Genomic DNA, 22,387 nt, shown 5'->3' with positions numbered 1-22,387 from the left:
ATACAATTTAAAAAACTACATAAAACAATGATACAAATTATAATAAAATATTTAAGTAAAATTAATAGAAATAGATATCTGATCAGTAAGCATCATTCTATCCTGTGTACTAATATATATTCACTGTAGCAGTATAGGGTCTTAGCACAGTAGAAGTATAGTATCTTTTTACAGTAGAAGTACAGTATAGTATCTGTTTACAGTAAAAGTACAGTATATTATCTTTTTACTAACCAAGCTACCGTAACCTGAACAAAGCTAAACGTACCTGAAATAGGTGCTGCAGCCACACAGGATGACCTTGTGGTCGTTAAACTCAGTGCTGTTGACTTTAATAACCACATCACAGAACCTTCCCTCCAGACGCAGGTCATTAAGGATTGTACAGGACATGGTGCTCGTTTCCTTTTCCATGTGGTGATTTTTAAATTGTATCTACAGTATATATTCAAGCTTACAGACGTGTAGCCGGACACAAGTGAGATCTTCACTGGTCTTCTGCGATCTGAGCTCTTCCGAGAGAATTGTTGAATAGATACACAAATGTTCTAGAATGTTCTATTATGACATCATACTGTGACATCACAAATGTTCTAGAATGTTCCATTATGACATCATACTGTGACATGACAAATGTTCTAGAATGTTCTATTATGACATACTGTGTCCGTCCCCTATTTTCGTCCGGCCACTCGCTTATCGTCCCGGGGCTCAATACAGACAGTCAATATGGATCTTTGCCATAACTCAATAATCAACATGATTTGGACGTGTATTAGTAATATACAAACCGGAAATGGATTGCATCGATCAACATCCCATAATTGGGATCGGTTTGCTCCACTCTCATCGCCCAATGCTACGAGGAGACTGGGGTGAGTTTCAGCGTTTTTCTTTACCATTTTCGATACAAACTGCTCTGATCAATATATCACCCATACTACATAAATCATTTAATGTCGGTCATTGAATTATAAACGACCCCCCCCCCCCCCCCTCCGTTCACCCACAGATGACCAGTCATGATGTTTAGGACCATGTACAGTTGACATTTTTAATATAACGTTGATCGGTATCAAACTGCATTTGATCATTAATATAAGCATTTATGCCTATATCTCACGTTCTATGAAATACTGCAGAAAACGATAAAAACATATTTATACTCTACAGTATTTTAGTATGAATGAAAAAGTAAATCGTTCCTACATCCTGAACGATAGATAATTGATGTTGAATGGGCCATAGTAATGTCAATTTAGCAATACAATTTAAAAAGTTATAGCCCTACAACGAAGGTGAACATCTCCATAGACTTATAGCGCTGGCAGAGAGGGTACAATGATGGGTACAATGCCAGGCAGAGAATGGGTTAAAAAAGAACAAATAAAATTTAAAAAACTACATAAAACAATGATACAAATTATAATAAAATATTTAAGTAAAATGTATAGAAATAGAGATATCTGATCAGTAAGCATCATTCTATCCTGTGTACTAATATATATTCACTGTAGAAGTATAGGGTCTTAGCACAGTAGAAGTATAGTATCTTTTTACAGTAGAAGTACAGTATAGTATCTGTTTACAGTAAAAGTACAGTATATTATCTTTTTACTAACCAAGCTACCATAACCTGAACCAAGCTAAACGTACCTGAAATAGGTGCTGCAGCCACACAGGATGACCTTGTGGGCGTTAAACTCAGTGCTGTTGACTTTAATAACCACATCACAGAACCTTCCCTCCAGACGCAGGTCATTAAGATTGTACAGGACATGGTGCTCTTTCCTTTTCCATGTGGTGCTTTTTAAATTTTATCTACAGTATATATTCAAGCTTACAGACGTATAGCCGGACACAACAAGTGAGCTCTTCCCTGGTCTTCTGAGATCTGAGATCTTCTGAGAGAATTGTTGAATAGATGCACAAATGTTCTAGAATGTTCTATTATGACATCATACTGTGACATCACAAATGTTCTAGAATGTTTGATTATGACATCACAACGGAACATGTTTGAGCTCGATTTGAATAATTTAAATATTATATAAATATAAAAATGTGTAGAGCTGCCTTGGATCTCAACCTCTTTAATTTAAATAATATGTTGATATAATATAATGTAATGTAATATGTAGGGCTGTCTTAAATACTTCGAAGCTTTGTTCGATGGGCATGGGATTCGAATATGAAAATAAAATTTTATTATAACTATATATAATTATAGCAATGCTGTTTGTTATGTAAGATGAGGTCGGACTCGGCACTGACAGATTTGTGTTCATTGTGCTGCTTTTATAAAGCCTCAAATGACGGCTTACAATATTTCATGAAAGCAAAGTGTTTCGTTTGTCTAAGATTTAAAAAGGTTTAAACTTCACAGCACTGACACACTGACAAAGTTGAACAAAGTGCTGTACAAGTCGCACAACATAAAAAAAAAAAAAAAAAAAAGTATCTCGAAGCTTCGAATTAAAATCGAATCTCGGCCCCGAAGCTTCGAATTAAAACAAAAAAAATCGAAGGTCAGCCCTACCTAGCACACACATTTAATGCCAGTTAGGGTACCTTATGTATACTGCACCTGCACTTTACTTACAATTAGAGATGTTCAGATACCATTTTTTCCTTCCCGATCCGATTCCGATACCTAAGCTTTGGGTATCGGCCGATACCGATACTGATCCGATACCAGTGCATACACAAAAAAAAAATATATATATAAAAATTTTACTTTTTCTTTTTTACAGATACTGTTTTATATATAAATTTTTTTTGTAATAACTAGAAAGTAATGGTATTTATTCAACAACAGGTGATTGTATAGATTAGTATTAGTATCATTAATCAATGAGTATGGGGCTGCGGCACTGCAGATTAGGGATGGGTATCGTTAGGATTTCATCGATACTACTACTCTTATCGATACTGCTTAACGGTTCTGTACTTTATCGCTACTCTTATCGGTTCTTTTCGGTTATTTTTTGCAAGAAAAAAAGACAATTAATTAAGAACAGAATCAACATTGCTTTATTATTTATACAACTTTATAAATAAGTATTATAAATAAATATAATTTCTTCAGCAACAGCAGCAACAATGTTTTAAAATGTGTCCGACTCTGAATTACTTTTTATAATAAACAACAAATGCAAAAGGCTAACAGAACTGTGACACTAGTTCACCCTATCCTCTGTCATCCTTCCTCTAGCTGCTAGGGAGAAAGGACTTTGGGTGGTGGAGGGAGGTAGAGGGAGGATGTGTGGTGGCCGGGCTCACTGGGCTGGGACATGGTGGCTGACGTTTCCGTTGTCCGGTAATTACCGGTTTTTGACCGGGGAAATCTGTTGAAGTCCGACATATTTAAATATCTCCGGTCATAATGTCCTGTAGCGGGAGCTAGATGCTGGATTTGCGAGAAGCATGCAACTGCAGAGCCGCAGAGCTGACAGTTGTGCCCGCACAGTGCAATACTCCAATTCAGCCATTGGCAATTCAGCTGTTGGGTGGGTGGCGCTGCTGAGCGGTCCTGTGACCGGACCTGAGAGCGCCGCTGGCTCTGCGGCTCTGCAGTTGCATACTATTGGGATGTTCTTCGTTGGGAGCAGAGCTGCAGTGGACGTGGATGCAGATGGAACACTGCGCGCAAAGCAGTCAAATACGTGCATTTCTGCACACTAATATGTTTTGCCAACAGATGTTTTGATAAATTGCTCGTATTGCCACCCTTACTGGCAAATGTTTTGTTGCACTTGTGGCAACGTGCATTGTCGGCATCGACTCTTGTAAATTATATCCATACTTTCGAGCGCTTCGCTCTATCCGCCATCACGACTCGAGTGCATGCAGAGGCAGAGCTGTCTGTGTCGCACTAAGGAGTACCCGTATGTGTATGACTATCGCGACTCGCGAGGAGTGTGTAATAATAAATGGCTCGCTGCGGCTCGATTCTCGTGCAGAGAGATCGTTCGCAACTTTTAAATAATAATAATAATATCTCTAGAGTATCGATAGCCGTACCGATGACGTCGGAGCTTATAAATACTCCGGTCTTTTCTAATATAGTACCGGTTCCCGTTTAGAACCGGGGTCCGGGGGTCATCCCTACTGCAGATATACCCTACTCCAATGATCCGCACGGACGTTAGACGTTGTTGCACTCGCTACCCAGTCTGTAAACTACTAGGAGATGCTCTGGCTAGTTCATGTTGTGATTTTCGATGCAAAATAAATATTCAACATTCTCTTCTGCGACTCCGCCTCAGACTCTTATCCTTTGGCACTTGGAACTTTCTGTACTTTGCTTGCAGGTCTGCAGCCATTATTGCTGGATTATGAATAGCACCAACTTTAGCCACGGTATCGTTATCAAGCTAAGCTAGCTGACCTAGCTCGTCTTCCCCGCATTGACATTTGATAACGTTAGTCAGCTAACGCTAGTCAGTAGCTACTTGACTTACCGGTAAATACGATTCACCGTGGGTGCATTATTGTTGATAGACGGCCAGTGTCAGGTCCTGGAGAAAGGACAGGCGATCATCTGATTTGATGTAACGTTAAAGCGGATGTTGTTCCAACTAGCTAGCTTTTCAGCTAATGCTATCATAACACCAGCAAGCAAAACACATCCCGTCCGAGCTCCCCGTCACACGCTCTGTCGGGGACAATGGAATTTAAGAAAGTGTATCTGCTGTTAAAATGACAAACGGCATCACACTTTAAAACACGTTCATTTTATAATCCTCACTCTCCGCAGGAGATAAATGACGTCATGGGATCGGAGGCTAGAATTTACGTGTACTCGCCGATACCAGCATTTTAGGCAGTATCGGTGGCATTTCCGATACTGGTATCGGAACAACTCTACTTACAATTAGTATATATTCAGATTCTAAGTGTTATTGTAACTTATAATATAACTGATGGGGCATACAGACCCTGATCTGCACCTTTGATTACACGGTCTACTTTCTAATATTCTTATATTAATTATATTGTTTACACTGCTTATTTTTATCTTTACTATATTTTTTAGGGATGCACCGAATGGGAAATTCTTGGCCGAAACCGATACCGAAAATAGAAAACAGTTGGCCGAAAACCGAAAGCCGAAAATGATTCATAGAATAGTTTTTTTTTACCAATGTTGTGGAACATTATGATTATGGAAAAATATATGATTATGGCCAAACTTAACTTAAATAATAAATAATCACTATTATGGGTCCATAAAACATTTATTCAGCACTTCTGAATGCATACAGTACATTAATTCCATCTTTTCTCTGGCTGCCGCAGCGGACATCTGTGCTCTACTGAGCGCACCTTTCTAGTCCCCAGCTGAATGTGCTCGCTTGACTCGGCACAGTAGACGCGTGACAGACAGACAGCGTCAAAGTGAGAAACACAATCCCCCCCCCCCTCTCGCTCTGAATAATATGCATATTAGATCACTCAGTGATTAACCGCAACGGGCATATAGTAAATAAGGATATAAAAGCATGTTAAAGACGCATTTATTGGACACGTTGCGCGCAGAGTTTACATAGAAACAGCGCGACTAGGGGAGCTCCAGTAGCTCACCGCGTACCTCGAACGCTATTTCGGCGTCGGGGACAACCGTGCGCGTCATGGATCTGGGGTAGCGAGTTCGACTCCCGGACTAGCCGTATTTTCTCAGAGTGTCTTTCCCCCGATCTATACCCCCATTCAACCTGTTTCTGTCGGTCATGCTTGACCAGAAAAAAAGCGATAAACGCTAAAAGAACCAGCTGACTGGTCAAAGTTTTAAAAAAAAAGAAACAGTGCGACTCCCGACAGCGCGACATCATCACAACAACACGCGAATAATATGCATATTAGATCACTCCTACCGCGACCGGCATATAGTAAATAAGGATATAAAAGCATGTTAAAGACGCATTTATTGGACGCGTTGCGCGCAGAGTTTACATAGAAACAGCGCGACTCCCGACAGCGCGACATCATCACAACAACACGCGAGGTTGTTAGGTTGTTTCTGTTTCGGTGATATATTTTCGGTGAAAAAACTCTTTCGGCCGAAAGCCGAAAGGCCATTTTTTGCCATTTTCGGCCGAAAACTTTCGGTGCCGAAATTTCGGTGCATCCCTAATATTTTTGTTACCTATATTTATGTGTCTTCTACTATTACCATGCCCATACCTGTACATACCCCCCCATGCTGCTATGCCGCCTCAGTGTTTCCCCTATATGCATTCAGCAGCGCCGCTGCTATGAACTAGACCAGTGGTTCTCAACTGGTCTAGCCTCGGGACCCAACATTTTCCTTAGTCATTAAGTCGCGACCCACATTTTTTAACCACTATGATTTATTAAAAAAAAATAAAAAATTGCAGTAATACACAATCTTTCATGCACTGTTAAAAACATGAAATAAAGACAAAAAAGTGCAACAAAAGTGCAACTAGGTCTAAAAACCCAATGAAATAAAATAATAATAAATAATATATGCTTCTTAGCAGATTTCTTAGCTTAACATAACAGACCTAAGTTTTGGGGAACTGATGGGATAACTGGGGTTGCAACAAAAGTGCAACTAGGGCTAAAAAACCAATGAAATAAAATAATAATAATATGCTTCTTAGCGGATTTCTTAGCTTAACATAACATACCTAAGTTTGGGGGAACTAATGGGATAACTGTGGTTGCAACAAAAGTGCAACTAGGGCTAAAAACTCAATGAAATAAAATTAAGAAATTACACACATCCGCGACCCACTCAAAACGGCCCCGCGACCCACTTTTGGGTCGCAACCCACCAGTTGAGAAACACTGAACTCGACTATAAAAATTATTAAAAAAAATAAAAATAATAATTATAAAAATACATTTATCATTTCATTTGGGCCGAACCCCCCTAGAGGCACAGCACCGCTGCTGAATTTTTTTTCAGGGTTAACACTGTGCCTGAATTTCCCCAAGGGGATCAATAAAGGAATAGCTTATCTAATCTTCATGTAAAATAGAAAATAATCATTTAGGCTCACCGTTTGTTTAGTTAATTCTTGTATTTCTAGATAAATCAAATGTTTAAGAATTTGAAAATGATGTGTAGGTCACTTCTTCCCAAAAACTACAGAGCTATAAAAAATGTAAATGTGGAACACACAAACAGGGAAAGATGAAAGATGTTTACCGTTTGTTATGTTTCTGGCGACAGATGCAGTACAGTGCGTTGGGGTCGTATCCCGCGTCGTCAGACTCCAGGGACGATGACGAGGAGGACGAGGTGGTGGTCATGGAGTCTTCTTCGTCGTCTTCGTTCTCCTGCAGCATGCGGGGCTTTGTCACTGCGTGGAAAGGCTTGGGCTTCATGTCCCTCTTGACGGGCGCGGCGCTCTTACCGACCAGGGTGGGCGTGGCGTTGACAGGGGCAGAGTTCTTATTGGCCGCCACCCTCTTCTTATTAGTGTAAGTTCTGATGGGCGTGCGCTTGGCGAAGCTCGAGGGAGGTTTCTCATCGCCCTCCTCCTCGTCTTCGCTCTCCTGTTGCTCGTCCTGCTCGTCCTGATCATCCTCTTTCTCCGTCTTCTCCTCCACCACTTCCATCTTCGGCGACTCCTGCTCCGGCTGAGGAGGCGGTGCCGAGTCCATGGCCTCTAACTCTTCGGGACCGGCTTCCGTCTGTTCTTCGGCGGTCGTCTCCTCGTCTTGATCCTGGGACGTCTTGGGCACGTCTCTGCCGCAGTCGTCCTCGTTCTCCGAGCTTCCTTCATCTTTGACTGCCCCCCCGCCCCTGGTCCGTATCCCGCCTCCGGCCTTCGCCGGGGTCCTCTTCCTGGCTGCACCCCTGGTCTTCCTCTCCGGCGACTCGGCCTGGTCGTCCGGGGCCTTGGCCTCTGCGTTGCCGTCGAAGCTGGCCTCCGAGGCGGTCTCGGGATCCGTCGGGGGTTGAGACGGAGGGTCCCCGCTCTCGATGCTAGCCGGGGCGCTCTTCCTCCCCGCCCTCTTGGTGTTGGAGAGGAATTCCTCCAGCTTGTCGGTACGCTTGGGCTGCCGGCCGCTGCGGCGTACGGGACAGCGGCTGTCGGGGGGCGTCTCGGTGGCCGCTTCCCCCGGCATCTCTCGCTTGGCGATGGTGGTCCGGCGGAATCCCCAGGTCTTTCTCACTCCGCTGGTGGCCTTGCAAGACTTCTCCGGCTCCTCTAGCTTCTCCTTGCAGTCATTCTCATCTTGCTCTGCGACGATATCTTCGCTCTTCTCTTCCGCTGTAGCTGTTGAGAGAATCGACATGTGGTTATACGCGACCGGGCAGCCGTGCAATCGGTAACGCTCACGAAAAGAGCTAAGACACTGTATCACCTTTTAAGAAACCCAATGACTGCCTCCTGATCATGCACCCGTGGTGGAAGAGAGGCAGAATGGGGAATGCAAGAATGGTGCGACGCCGATTATGGCTCCTAACTTAACTGGACCACCGATCAAATGCGTGGCACTGGCAACTAACGGTACAGTTGTGTCCGGTGTCATTAGGAGTTCCCCACCCGCCCCTCAGTGATTAGGCAACAGAGGCTGGACCGAGATACCTTGAGAGCAGCTATCCAGAGGATCCTGGCTCTGCTCTGGCTCGGGAGCTAGAGAGAGCGCAGGGCTCACGTGCTCCTCCATTAGATGATAGAGGCACTCATTACTTTCAAACTCAATGTCTACAGTCAAGAGAAGAGCACAAGAGACCGGCTGTGAGTCACTCTACTCCTATCATAGGATGACCAGGGCCCGACCGATACAGGACTGATATCAATCGTGTTAACTGGGGAGAACAATGAACAATCTCTCCCCGGCGATTCCCTGAAATATAATCATCTTGGAAAACATATCTCAGAGTTGTCTTTCAGAATAACCAAGACGGACAAAGCTAACAAACAATATTATTTAACCATGAATACATATAATAACCCCCCCCCAAAAAGGTCCAGTATATGATGTGAAACTAATCCAAAGCCATTATCACTATGTGTGGTCAATTTCTCCATCTAATATCAACAGACTGTAAGCCGATACTGAAATGTGTGACAGGCTAGCATCAATGAAATATCAGTCGGGCCCTAATGATTACAGCTGTAAGGAGTTCCCAGGTCATCTCAGTGCTGGGAGAGCATTGGTGGACGTCCTCGGGTTCCAAATAGCATGCTCATTTATCTTCGAGGCGTCCCGCCCGCCAAAGACAGTTACCCGTTGCCTGTGGAAACGATCCTGAAGCAAGGCTTAGCATCAAACTTCCGCGACTAAGGGTTAAGAATTTTTTAATGTCACCTGTCAAACAGACAATATATATACATTTTATTTGCAGCTTAAAAAGACAAACTAGAGCTTAAACTAGAGATTTTCTAGGGCTAAAATGCACTGCTCTTCCACATCAAACAATAAGGAAACTGCCCTGTGTTCCTACCTGCAGCTCAATAGTGGTATGTAGGTAGGTAGCCAGTGCTCCTTCACATGAGAAAATGCATCTAGACCGTCATCATCCAAGGCTTGGTACAGTTCCTGGATCTGTTGAGAAGGAAACACCCCGTTAGGACTGAAGCCTTGCGCCCACTACGGACGACAGCTCACAGTGTGGCGGACATACGAAGACAATAACACTTAACACACTAGGACAAGCAGGCCTGGCGCATTTCTGTGGAACGCAGGCAGGCGCCGCCGCAGAATGATGCCTCCCCCACACACTAACCAATGCGCCCTGGCTTCGTGTTTTATTCAAGTAGCCAATGTAATCTAATCTATGTAGGCTGTGTTAGGGTTTGTGTTTCAAAAGACACAGCACTTTATTTACATTGTATTTTGAGATTAATTGTGTGTAATTATTTACATTGTAATTTGAGATAAATTGTGTGTCATTTAGTTGATTGTGTGTAATTATTTACATAGTATTTTGAGATTGTGTCATTTACATCGTATTTTGAGATTAATTATGTCATTACTTACATTGTATTTTGAGATTAATTGTGTGTAATTATTTACATAGTATTTTGAGATGAATTGTGTGTAATTATTTACATAGTATTTTGAGATTAATTGTGTTGTCTAGAATTAATGTAGAGAGTGAAAATTCAACACAACTTGGTTCTCAGTAACCGGGCCGGTCGCCCTTACATTTTGCTGCAGGGAAAACCAAGCCGGAATGAGAAGCAGTTACTGCCCGGTTCATCTGGTTGAGCAGTTTCCCCGTGTCTGAACGTAAAACTGGCGCTGCACCATCAAAAGATACCTATAGCCATTAATTTATTTTCTTGATGTTGAGGAGTGGAAAGATGTTTAACACATTGGGCGCCAGGGGTTGTTAGGGATGGGAATCGGTTAGGAACCGGTTCCCAATGGGAACCGGTTCCTAATTGGCCGATGCCTGGAACCGTGTGGCTCCTGTGACTTTCGATTCCCTTATCGCTGCCTACAGTTGCGCAATAACGTTACGTTAGCATGTAGCCATGGCAGACTCTATTTGATTCCTTAAGGGCTCGAAATTGCCTGGGTTTTGGTAATATGCTCCCGAAATGCTCCCGCTGTTTGGCTACTTCTATGTGCAGTGAAAACTACTTGAATGCTTTAGAACCTAGTCATTGATTTAGATCAGGGCAGGGTTTCCGTTAGAAAAAATTGTTGCCGGTCTCCGTGACCTGCAAGATTTCAATCTACCGGACAAATGAGATTAATTCCGGTCATAGTTTATTGAGCTTTAAAACAATTGATAGGCAGGCTATATAAAGAATGTCATCCTCAAGGCATGTAGATTTATAATATTATTACTTAAAACTAGGCTACTTTTGCGTATACAGTCATTAATATATTCCAAATAAAATAAGTCCCTCGATACTCCGTGCTGCTGCTGACTTGAAATAAAATAGACCGCGTATGTGGGCAGTCGGTCCGACACTAAACAGCAGTCTGTTATAATCACATTTTTATGAGCTAACGAATTCCGTTATATTGGACATTTGTATTAATTATATCAAGCGAAGAACTGAGAAAGCAGAGAGACGGCAACATTATCGTGGTTTGCGTGACGACTCTCTCCACCTCGCAACGACTTATTTGCAAAGAGTATGGCGCTGCAGAGCAGCTGATTCAGTGTTATTGGCTCTTTTCTGGGAACCGCACAGCAGCGCCCCCCACCCAACATTGGCTGAAAATGGCTGAATTGGAGTACTGCTGGAATACTGCATTGTGCTGATAGTGCTCTGGCTCTGCAGCTTCACAAAAGTTCGCACACCCAGCACTAAGCTCTCGCTGACAAGGTCGTTGTCATTATTAGAAGCAACGAGGAAACAAATGTAATGATCGTTTCGTTCATCGCATAGGCTATTTAATTTTAGCCTATTTTAATACAATTCAAATAATCAAATTGTGCTTAGACTCAGGGAATTATTTTCACCGGACATTAAGACCGGAGAGAGTAAATATGTCGGACTTCAACAGATTTTGCCGGTCAAATACCGGTAATTACCGGCTAACGGAAACGCTGGATCAGGGTGAGCTAAAATTAGCCGCGGAGCTAACGTGAGCTAACGTGAGCTAACGCTATTTGATCAAGCTCACAAAGAGAGATAAACAGCTGACAGCGGATAGTACAGGTACAAATACAATAAAACAGCAGGTGGGGGCTGTTGTAGGTGGGGGCTGTTGTGTAAACCTTGTACTCTTTAGTTCACATATAATGAGAGACGTGAGTGCTTGTTTACAAGTCTGTAAACCAGGAAGTACAGTGGTGCAACATACAAATGTGTCCGTGTAGCAACACAAGCCAATACATAAAGGACAGGGGCCCGGGGAGGGAGCTCTCTCTGTGTGTGTGTGTGTGTGTGTGTGTGTGTGTGTGTGTGTGTGTGTGTGTGAGAGAGAGAGTGTGAGTGAGAGACAGAAGTCAGAGGAATAACAACCTGTTATTCAATAGATTAAATTAGTTTAAGAATAAAAAAATAAATACATTTTAAGAGAATCTCAAATACATTATTTTATTTAAGTGTAGGCTATAGTTAATGTTTTATTTTTTACAGTTTTTGTATTTTTCTGACATGGGGGCTCAACAATAAATGACAATCAGAAATGTCAAGTTGCATGTTGTTATTCTAACCAGCTTAGACCCCGACGCTCTGCATCTTCTGGCCGCCTCAGACCTACTCCTATCCGAGCTCCGGGAGGGTCATCAAAGAGAAGTCGCCTATTCTCAGTCCTTGCCCCACAATGGTGGAATGAACTACCCACCCCAGTTAGGACAGCCGAATCACGTCCAATCTTTCGCCGTCGACTAAAGACGCACTTCTTCAACCATTATCTGAATAAAAAAAAATATATCTAACCCTAACTAACCGTACTGTCATGCACTTGTCCTAATAAACTAACCTACACTGTAGCACTCAACACTTTGATGAACATTGTTGCTCAGCTGAGAGTTGTGCCCTTCCTGATGGCTTGTCGTACAGAACTTGTAAGTCGCTTTGGATAAAAGCGTCAGCTAAATGACTAAATGTAGTTCTGTTGCATTTCCAATTTATTTATTTAAATTATAAATCGATAAGGGAATCGATAAGGGAATCGATAAAGAATCGAATCGATAAGCAGAATCGATAATGGAATCGTATCGATAAAATCCTATCAATTCCCATCCCTAGGGGTTGTGCCAATCATTGTACCCAGTCTGCCACCGTTGAAAGCCTATGGAGATGTTCACCTTCTTTGCAGGGCTATAACTTTTTTTAATTGTATTGCTATATTGACATTACTATTAGGGATGCACGATATTGATTTTTTGACACCGATAACTTTATGCTCCTCAAGCCGATATTTATTGTATTATAATATTTTTTTTAACTGTATATATATATATATATATATATATTTTATCAAAAAGATTTTTTTTTTTTTTAGTATTTATAAGCTCCGACGTCATCGGTACTGCTATCGGCACTCGAGAAATTATGGAGTTTTTTTTTGAGGAATTTAAACGTCGCAAACTAATCTTGTTGGCCGTTGTCTATATCTCTCCTGCCTCTGTGTGTCTGCCTGCGCGGGGAGCGGGCTGCCTGCTCTCTCCTCTCTTCCCCTCCCACACACACACACACACACACACACACACTCACACACACACACACACACCGAGTACAGACAGCTCTGCTCTCATAATGGCGGACAGAACGAAATGTTCAAAAGTCTGGGTCTATTTTACTAAAGTCGATGCTGACAACGCTCGTTGCCACAAGTGCAACAAGACATTTGCCAGTAATGTATAAGCGCTGGTACTTGTCAATGTGGCTGGCGGGGAGATAACGTTAGCTCCGAGTAGAGTAATGGCTGACAATCCGGAGGTAAATAAACGAACGAGAGCTTCTAATTGGTGGTAAGAAGAAGAGGTGGGTGCAAGCCGTGGGACGTAATTGGCAGATCGACTGTCTGTCTCCGAATGTAACGTGACTACGTCACAGCCAAGAAAGGGAGCGCTGGATTTGTGAAAAACTCCAAAAACAGTAGTTATAGGCCCTGAAGCATATAGATTATCGATTGGCGTTTCTTTCCCATACACGCTATATGAAAAAATTCAAATGTATATGATCGGTATACGTTATGCTTCATCATGCGTGGAGGAAAGGGGGGGGGGGGGGGGGGTCGTTTATAATTCCTTGATAGTCAGTAACGGCTTTATTTACTATGGGTTGATATATTGATCAGACTAAACAATCGGGTTGAAAATAACGTTACTGGGGCGGCTAGGTGGTGTAGTGGGCAAGGCGCTCGCCACCAATGAAGGAAACGCTGGGTTCGAGCCCAGCTCTCTCCGCATTGCTATCAGCTTGGCTGGTCGTTCATACTAACACAATTGGCAGTGTTAGGGGCGGGAAAGCTGATGGGTGGGGATCTGACGTTGTGGACAGCGACTCCTACAGGTCGGTTGGTGCGCCTGCGCAGCAGAACCAGGAAGCGACGGGGACGGCGTGTCCCTCCCACGCAGACCCCCGCCGCTGAGAGATCGCGCTGTGCAGGTGAAAAGATGCGACGGCTGCTTCCTCGAGTACCGGAGGGGACACGTGATGTAAGGCTTCGTCCACATTGCAGCCGGCTTGTGGGAGGCATGGCCTAACAGCGTTCGAGACAGGGGAGGGTAGAATTGGACGATACGAAATTGGGATGGGAGAAAAAAGTAATAATAAAAAAAAAAAAAAAAAAAATTACTGCCCTCTTACCGTGCGCCGATGGGACTGGAGGAGAAAGATCCCAAGGCATAATAAAAAATATTGTTGGTTTCCTGTTGGTTGTCAGTTTGGCCATGGGTAGGTAGGGAATTTCTTTTATTATTATTATTATTTTATTCTTTCCGAAGGATTTTTTTTTTTTTTTTTTTTTTTTTTAACACCACATGTGTACTCTGCCAGGATGTTTAATATCGATATATTGTTGCTTTTATAGTATTGAAGACATGGACAACTCCTTTTAAAACAGAACATTTAGTCTTTAATATTAAACAGTGCCAGGCATGAAAGACCAAATGCAGTCATTGAAACTGCTCAGTTTTGCTTCCCAGGTCTGGCCACAACGTGCTTCTTCTGCCAGCTCCAATACAAACTTGGCAGCAGGGTTAACATTTATTTAAAGTGAATTATTCAATGTTAAACAGTGCCAGGCATGAAAGCCCAAATGCAGACATTGAAAATGCTCAGTTTTGCTTCCCATATGGTCTGGCCACAACGTGCTTCTTGCCAGCTCCAATACAAACTTGGCAGCAGGGTTAAAACAGAACATTTATTTAAAGTAAAGTCTTCAATGTTAAACAGTGCCAGGCATGAAAGCCCAAATGCAGTCATTGAAACTGCTCAGTTTTGCTTCCCATATGGTCTGGCCACAACGTGCTTCTTGCCAGCTCCAATACAAACTTAAAAAATATTATCTCAAATTCATACTATTACAGAAACAGTGCTTGCATGAAAATGAAACGTACTGTAATAATGTTCTTCCGTTGTGTGTGTCACTGTTAGCTGGGGGTGTGTTTCCGCCCGGGAGAGATAGGGGGTGGCACCGGAAGTTAGTTTGTTGTCGTGGAATACACGTGTAAGCATGCATAGATATATATAGAACACTAGATAGCTTAAGGCGGCGTCACCAGCGTCGCTGAACCGCCGCCATCTTGCTCCAGTCAGCCTTGAGTGAGGGTTATCAGTAGCTGAGCTGCCTGGAGCAAGATGGCCGCCCTACGACGACGTCGCTCTCCATTGGCCGGCAGCGCGGGCTATCTAGTGTTCTATATCTATTTTGTTCAGTTCTCAGCGGAGGCAAATGTATACGTTGCTGTGCACGAAACAGCAAGTTGAAGGCAGACTGGCTTGTGGAGGGTACAGGTTCTGGCGCTGGAGCCTTGCACTTCAGTGCTAAGTACTTGAATTTAAATAAGCTTAAAGGGGAACTCCAACATTTTGGGAAATTAGCTTATTTAACATCTTCCCTGGAGTTAGACAAGAAGATACATACCTTTTTTGTCTCTGTGCGTGCATTTTAGCTTTGGGAATAGACGCTCCGTTAGCATAGCTTAGCTTCATCACTGGAAGTGAGGCAGGACAGTAGCCTTACAGTGCCTTACAGTGTATTGCAAGGTCTGACATTGACCAAATTTGATATGCATGACCTTGGTGGGCTCTAGGTCAACTCCTGAAAAGGGGGTCAATGTCAGACCTTGCAATCAAAAGTTAGGGGGCGCACTGAAATTATGGCAAGGGTTATTAGCCCCCTAACTTTTGATTGCAAAGTCTGACATTGACCCCCTTTTCAGGAGTTGACCTAGAGCCCACCAAGGTCATGCATATCAAGTTTGGTCAATGTCAGACCATGCAATACACTGTAAGGCACTGTAAGGCTACTGTCCTGCCTCACTTCCAGTGATGAAGCTAAGCTATGCTAACGGAGCGTCTATTCCCAAAGCTAAAATGCACGCACAGAGACAAAAAAGGTATGTATCTTCTTGTCTAACTCCAGGGAAGATGTTAAATAAGCTAATTTCCCAAAATGTTGGAGTTCCCCTTTAACACGGCGCCGGTGTTCTGCGAAATTCTACTACTCTGGGCATGGGACCCAAGCTGGGTGGTGGTTGACAATACATCGTTGGCAATGTCTGTCCATTTGTCCGCTCTATCCACTTTGCCAGCTGCTGATATAAAGCAACAAGTGCACTGTTTTACCTCTAGGAGCACGTCTTCAAATGTTTTTGCACCCAGTCTGACTATTTTAGGAGGCACACCGCACAAACAAACAATGGTTACGGTGCACACATCCATGTTGGCAGCTTGCGGCCATTTGCTGGAGTCTGGCGCTCTCTACTGGAACAAAGGGCGCTCTACAAAATGCGTATTTTTTTCCGCCAATAGAAACTCTCATAAAATAAATTGAGTCACACATAAATCTGCAGGGTCGGTCGGCAACCGGAAACCAACCATTATTTTTGTTAGGCCCAATTATTCGACGCCGATCACCTAGATCCATTTGTTTGTATGGCGCAATAAACGCCGAAATCATATCGATTATTGTGTTTGGCTGCAATCCATATGCACACCAGTGTTTGTCTGTAGTCCCGTAGCGAGATGTGACTGGTGGAGGAATTTCCTCGACGCACCGATGACACTATCCGGTTTTTGAGTGTGTAACTCGCCCGACCATCCACCAGGCGGCGGTATTGAGGCGTTGCAGTCCCATTTAGGGTCCCGCTGCAGCACCGGGGGTTGGGTGGATGAATTATGAATGCCATGGCGGAAAAATTGAATATCGATCTAAAAAAAAACGCTGTACAGCGATGTTGGCGGTCAACGCATGGCGGGCAATAACGCTGTACAGCGTTTTTGGCGCTGGATGTGTTAATCATGACACCCTCCAATCCCGACCTGAGCCAAGCCTACCCTCTCCTTCCCCTAACTCACCCCCCATCCAATCCAATTGTCCCCCTCACCTGGACACACCCATCTCTATGACATAATTTCCCCTGTCTCGAGGAGCCTGTTTAGGGACCCCCCGGCCAGGAGTTTCCCCGGGTCTCTCCACGCCAATTCTCCTTGGTTCTATGTAAGCTAATAAACCTTATCAACTGAGTTCACCGTTGTCTCAACACTCATTGATCAGGGTTAAATTTCCCTCACAATACCATGAAAACATTTGAACAGATAAATGATGTCTATAAATCATATTCCTGGCACGCCAACGAAGGCATCCTCTCAGTGGAGGAACGGAAGGAGGATGGGGGATGTACAGAGTAGGGATGCTCGATATTGGCTTTTTTACCGATATCGATATTCCGATATTGTCAAACTCTTAATTTCCGATACCGATATCAACCGATACCGATATATGCAGGGTTTCCCACCGCAAAAAACGGAATAATTTCAGGTAACTAATCATTTCACTGGATATATATAACAAATATTGTTATTGTTTTTTTCTTTTTTTAAACCGATACCGATATTTTACGATATCACATTTTACTGCCGATATCGGCCGATAATATCGGTCGGCCGATAATATTGGACATCCCTAGTACAGAGCAAAAGGCCATTTACCAATAGCTACATTTACACATTCCTGCATCACAGTACGTTACTTAAGTATTGTTTTATGCAAAAAAAAATTGCAAACCTTTAGTTCCAAGAACAAAAGCCACGGAGTGGGCAATCGAGAGGCACTAGCCCCTTTTAAAACAGAGATCCAACTAAATACTGCCGGAACAAAGACCCATTATTTTTACACTGAATCAAACAAAGCCGGCGAGAACCTCGCACAGTCTGTTTGATTTTAGATAGCGTGCCAGTTACATCTGCATTCTGGCATCAGAGGCATGACATGCAAAAAGGTCAGTTCAGATCAAGCTTTGCAACGACTGAATGAAACTTGCAAAATAATTCCTAGACGTCCAATTCTAGACATTCAAAATAACGTTCTTCTCTCCCCAATTTGTTTGGTAATACTGCTTCTATCTTAACTCATTCAAGTCTTATATGGCGATCCGCGTCTCAAACACGACACACGCCTATTGCCATCATGAATTTATAAGCCACCATTTGAATGACGGGAGGGAAACGCTCACATGAAGATAGCAAACAACTATCCACCTTTAGTTTGGCTGACTGTGCAGGCGGGTTACTGGGGCAAGAGTCTCAATAGCTGAGGGAAATATAGTCAATTTGACATGAACAACTCATGATGATGAGTTTCGCTAAAGGCTTTTGAAACGTGTTAACTTTTAACTTCCTGGTTTAGGAAAACACAAGCTGAGAGTCAAATGAAAAGGTAGAACATCTCCAAAGATCTACCGTCCAGTTATGATGTCCACAAGTGTTGGCCCTGCACTTGATATGTCTACAGGCTACTCATCAAAGGTAGGCTCCATCTTAACTCATTCCCCACCAACGATGAGTATACTCGTTATTGGCCGCCAATCGTTGGACACCAGCGAGTATACTCATTATTTGATCGTTATTTCTTTTATTCGCTATTTCCATTCAGGCATAAAAGAAAATATTGTTTGGTTCCTGTTGGTTGTCAGTTAAGGCCATGGGTAGGTAGGGAATTTATTTTATTAAATTTTTTCCCACGGCGACTATGGATAGGGAATTTCTTTATTTAATAAAAATGTTCACAACAACATGGATGCATGTACTCTGCCAGCATGTTTAATATCCATAATACCAAAGGTTTGACTAAGATTTTTAAGATTTTTTTTTTTAACCTTGTTTTTTTTTAAGGCGAGACACTGCAGGTGAAGTCAAATATACTTTGTTGATTTTGAGATTGTTATATTTTGCTTCCTAAACATGTCTTCTATGAAACTAGTGACAATAAAATGTCAATAACACACATTTAGTTGTTTATTTTACTTCATTTTGCCTTATTGCATCCATAAATGTGCACATATTAAATGGGGAAGTGCCTCATTTGCATATATAAACATACATTTCAGAAAACTTGCAATATATTTTTTCTTAGTTTATATGTACATAACAAACTGGGAAAGTTTCATAGTGATATCTATTCAAATATTTTGTGCCTATTAGGGGGTACTACACTGTACTACACTGTTTGTAGCCTGTGTGTAGTTCTGTTCAGTTCAATAACACAAGTATTATTATTATTCAGTTATCAGGCATGTGTTTAGGTTGTCTATTACTAATGGTTTGATTAGGTATTGTGTTTGTAAATATCTGTAAAAAAGTATGGCATTTTACAATACCGAACTTTGAAGGCGTTTTCCCAAAAATGAGTTTTAAGAGTTTTTCCTCATACTCTGAGCCAGAAATCTCCACTTCAGTAGCACTCACATACACCAAACCTTCCAGTTCTATTTATATCTATGTTCTGAAGGTATTTACAGAAGGGTTTGTTGATATCGCATTCATACCCTGATTTATATCACATTTTATTCCTAAAAACATGGCGAAATATGGAATGTTACCATAAAAATGGACTGTGGAGTATTTTCTGATTTATGGAGTGATAAAAAGATATCCAAAATCCCCTCCGTAATAACCTTTGGCTCTAATATGTCAACAAAATGAAACTATAATTTTGAAAATGGCTTTATCCAATGTTCAGATTTCTGTCCTGGAATTATATGCAAATTAGTGCATATTTGTTTGTTTGTTTGTGTTTGTTTGTTTATTTACACATATAAAAACAGTTACATATATAATACAATATAGTCCACAAGGGATGTGTAGGAGAATTGCCTAAAAACCCTCAAGGGGCTTGCATGTGGCATTCACCAGGAAGCAAAATTACATTATATCAAGATAAATATAAAATATAAAATAAAATCCCCCCCCCCCCCGAACAAACAAACACACACAAGCAGGCCTACATAGACACCGAAGTAGGCACCCCATGCCATACGATTTCTAAAAAGAGATATCCAAAATCCCCTCCGTAATAACCTTTGGCTCTAATATGTCAACAAAATGAAACTATAATTTTGAAAATGGCTTTATCCAATGTTCAGATTTCTGTCCTGGAATTATATGCAAATTAGTGCATATTTAAGTAGATCATGCCTCATTTGCATATTTAAACATACAATTTCAGAAAACTTGTAATACAAAAGTCTTGTCTTAATATAAGTAATCAACTGGGGAAGTTTCATTGTGATATCTATTAGTTAATTTTTTTACCCTATTCACCTGTAGTGTCTCCCCTTAAAATAAATTGGGTCGCACCTAAATCGGCAGGGTCGGTCGGCAACCGGAACCAAACCATTATTCTTTTTAGGCCTCATAATCCATCCAGGAAGGCTGTGTAACCATAGGGAATGAGTCTGATATCGCAAAAGTCCAATACCGCCACCTGGTGGTATGCGGCCGGTGTTGCACTCCCTTTGAGACTGTTTATCTCTCCGTGTCGATGAAATTCCTCCGGGCGGACATTTCTAGTAACCTGAAAGAGCTTCACCCGATCGCATTGAATAGTTTTCGGGACCCCCGATTCATTATGCTGTGGTGGGTTATGTCGTGGCCCAAATGGACATACGATCTACCAGATGGCAATCAAATAATTTGAATTATTTTTGGAATCTCACCGGCCACAGGTAATGGCAATTTCAGCTTGATTGTGCGTAGTTCTCATAGCCATCGCCATCGAACTTTGCTCGCATATGCCCCCCACTGGACAGTTGTAGGGAGGATAGAAGCCTTGCATCACGTGTCCCCCCCGATACACGAGGAGGCAGCCTGTCACATCTTTTCACCTGCCAGCACGGACTCTCATTGGCGAGGTGTAACGTGTGGGAGGGGACGATCAAATATGTATTTGGGACGAACACAAATCCTCCCGGGACGCAGTGGGGAAGAAGAGGATTTATTTGGAAAATGTCAACTGCGCCGACTGTCAGTGAGCATATCACTGGTGCGCATCTTCTGAGTGCTCGCTTTAGTTGACAGTGCCACGAGACCACTGTACAAGACCCGCAATCAAACATATAGAATGCTTAATCGTAACCTTTATTTACCCAGGGTAGGTTCGCTGAGCACAGATGCTCTTTTTCAGCTACGCCCTGCTTAAGCACGTGGAGCAGAGGCTTTGCATAGTGGGTGTGTCAACATAGAGCCATATGAAATCCGCGTTCACGGAATCGCGGACGGAATCGCGGAATTAACCAATAAAAATGGAATCAACTGCAAAACGTGGAATATTGCAGAATTTGGCCTAATCTGGACTGAAATTCCGTTTTTGGGTGGAACGCTTGGTGCACACGCGACCGGGGAGGCGGACGCTAGAGCGGGTTACACACAACACAGCAGTCTCCAAGCGTCTCGCTGCTTCGGTGTTAACATCGTCAAGAAGCTAAGAAATTCCCCAATAAGCCCTAAATTCAGAGCAGTATCCTAATGACTTTTATGCCTCCGGCGATAAGGTGTTTTGCTAATTCTGTCAACGTTCCGTGGACTGGAGCCACAAAAACACTTGCGACACTATTGTGATTAAATAGCTATAACGTTAGGACATGATAGCTTCTTGCTAAATCTAGTGCACCCATCCATTTGTTTAATGCAAACGATTGTCATTATACACTGCCCTTTATAATCTAAAAAAACTTAAATAGCTATGAAACGTTACAGTACATAGGACTATAGATGGAAATGATAGCTTCTTGCTAAATCTGGTGCACTCATCCATTTGTTTAACGCAAACGATTGTCATTATACTAGGGCTGACCTTCGAAGCTTTTTTGGCAATCGAAGCTTCGGGGCCGAGCTTCGGTTTTAATTCGAAGCTTCGAGAGAGAGAAAAAAAAATTATCTTATGTTGTGGGACTTGTACAGCACTTTCGTAAACGTTGTTGTTTTTAAATGTGCTCTATAAATAAAGTGGGTTGGATTAATTAATTAAGTAGCCCCTTTCGTGACTGACGCATCCAACAAGGTTTCACTCGGCTGTGTGATTTAATTCAAGGTGGATCGCTGTTGTCATTTGAACAACTTCAGATTTCATGGGAACTACCAATCCCCCAAATCAAGAGTGTTTAAGATGAATGAAGTAAGATTTTGATTATTTGAAATATGGCCTGTGTAGACTAAACTATGCACAGAATTATGTCAGTCTACAAGGTCCGGATTCTACATGGTCCGGCAATGTAGACCTTGTAGACTCCACTACAGACCAATTATCAGTGAATGTTCATGCATTTTTAAGAAGGGCTACTTCCACAAAAAAACAAAGAACTCACCAAAACATCTCAGTAGCACCTTATCTAAATGTTATATTTCATATATGGAGATTCATATTTATTTATGTATTGCATGCATTTCTACATTTTATTTCCTATTTTGTTTATTCATCCCAGTATCTTTCTTTCTTATGTGTGGAATTCTACAAGGTGCGCGCACACACGCACACA

General features: G+C 42.3%; 1 protein-coding gene across 1 annotated transcript in view; it reads right to left on the bottom strand.

Moving 5' to 3' along the window:
- The window catches only part of LOC311230618 (uncharacterized protein), a 74,007-nt gene that overhangs the window by 42,351 nt on the left and 9,269 nt on the right, over nucleotides 1-22,387 (bottom strand). Inside the window, 3 exon segments of the mRNA XM_084316953.1 lie at nucleotides 7,181-8,258; nucleotides 8,571-8,690; nucleotides 9,434-9,534. Of these exon segments, the coding sequence (XP_084173079.1) occupies nucleotides 7,181-8,258; nucleotides 8,571-8,652 (1,160 nt within the window). The 5' untranslated portion in view covers nucleotides 8,653-8,690; nucleotides 9,434-9,534.

Source organism: Notolepis coatsorum (genome assembly GCF_963971535.1).
Source record: "Notolepis coatsorum genome assembly, chromosome: 6".
NCBI lineage: Eukaryota > Metazoa > Chordata > Actinopteri > Aulopiformes > Paralepididae > Notolepis > Notolepis coatsorum.
The sequence above is the reverse complement of the archived record's forward strand: the minus strand, read 5'-3'. Positions and strand labels throughout refer to the sequence as shown.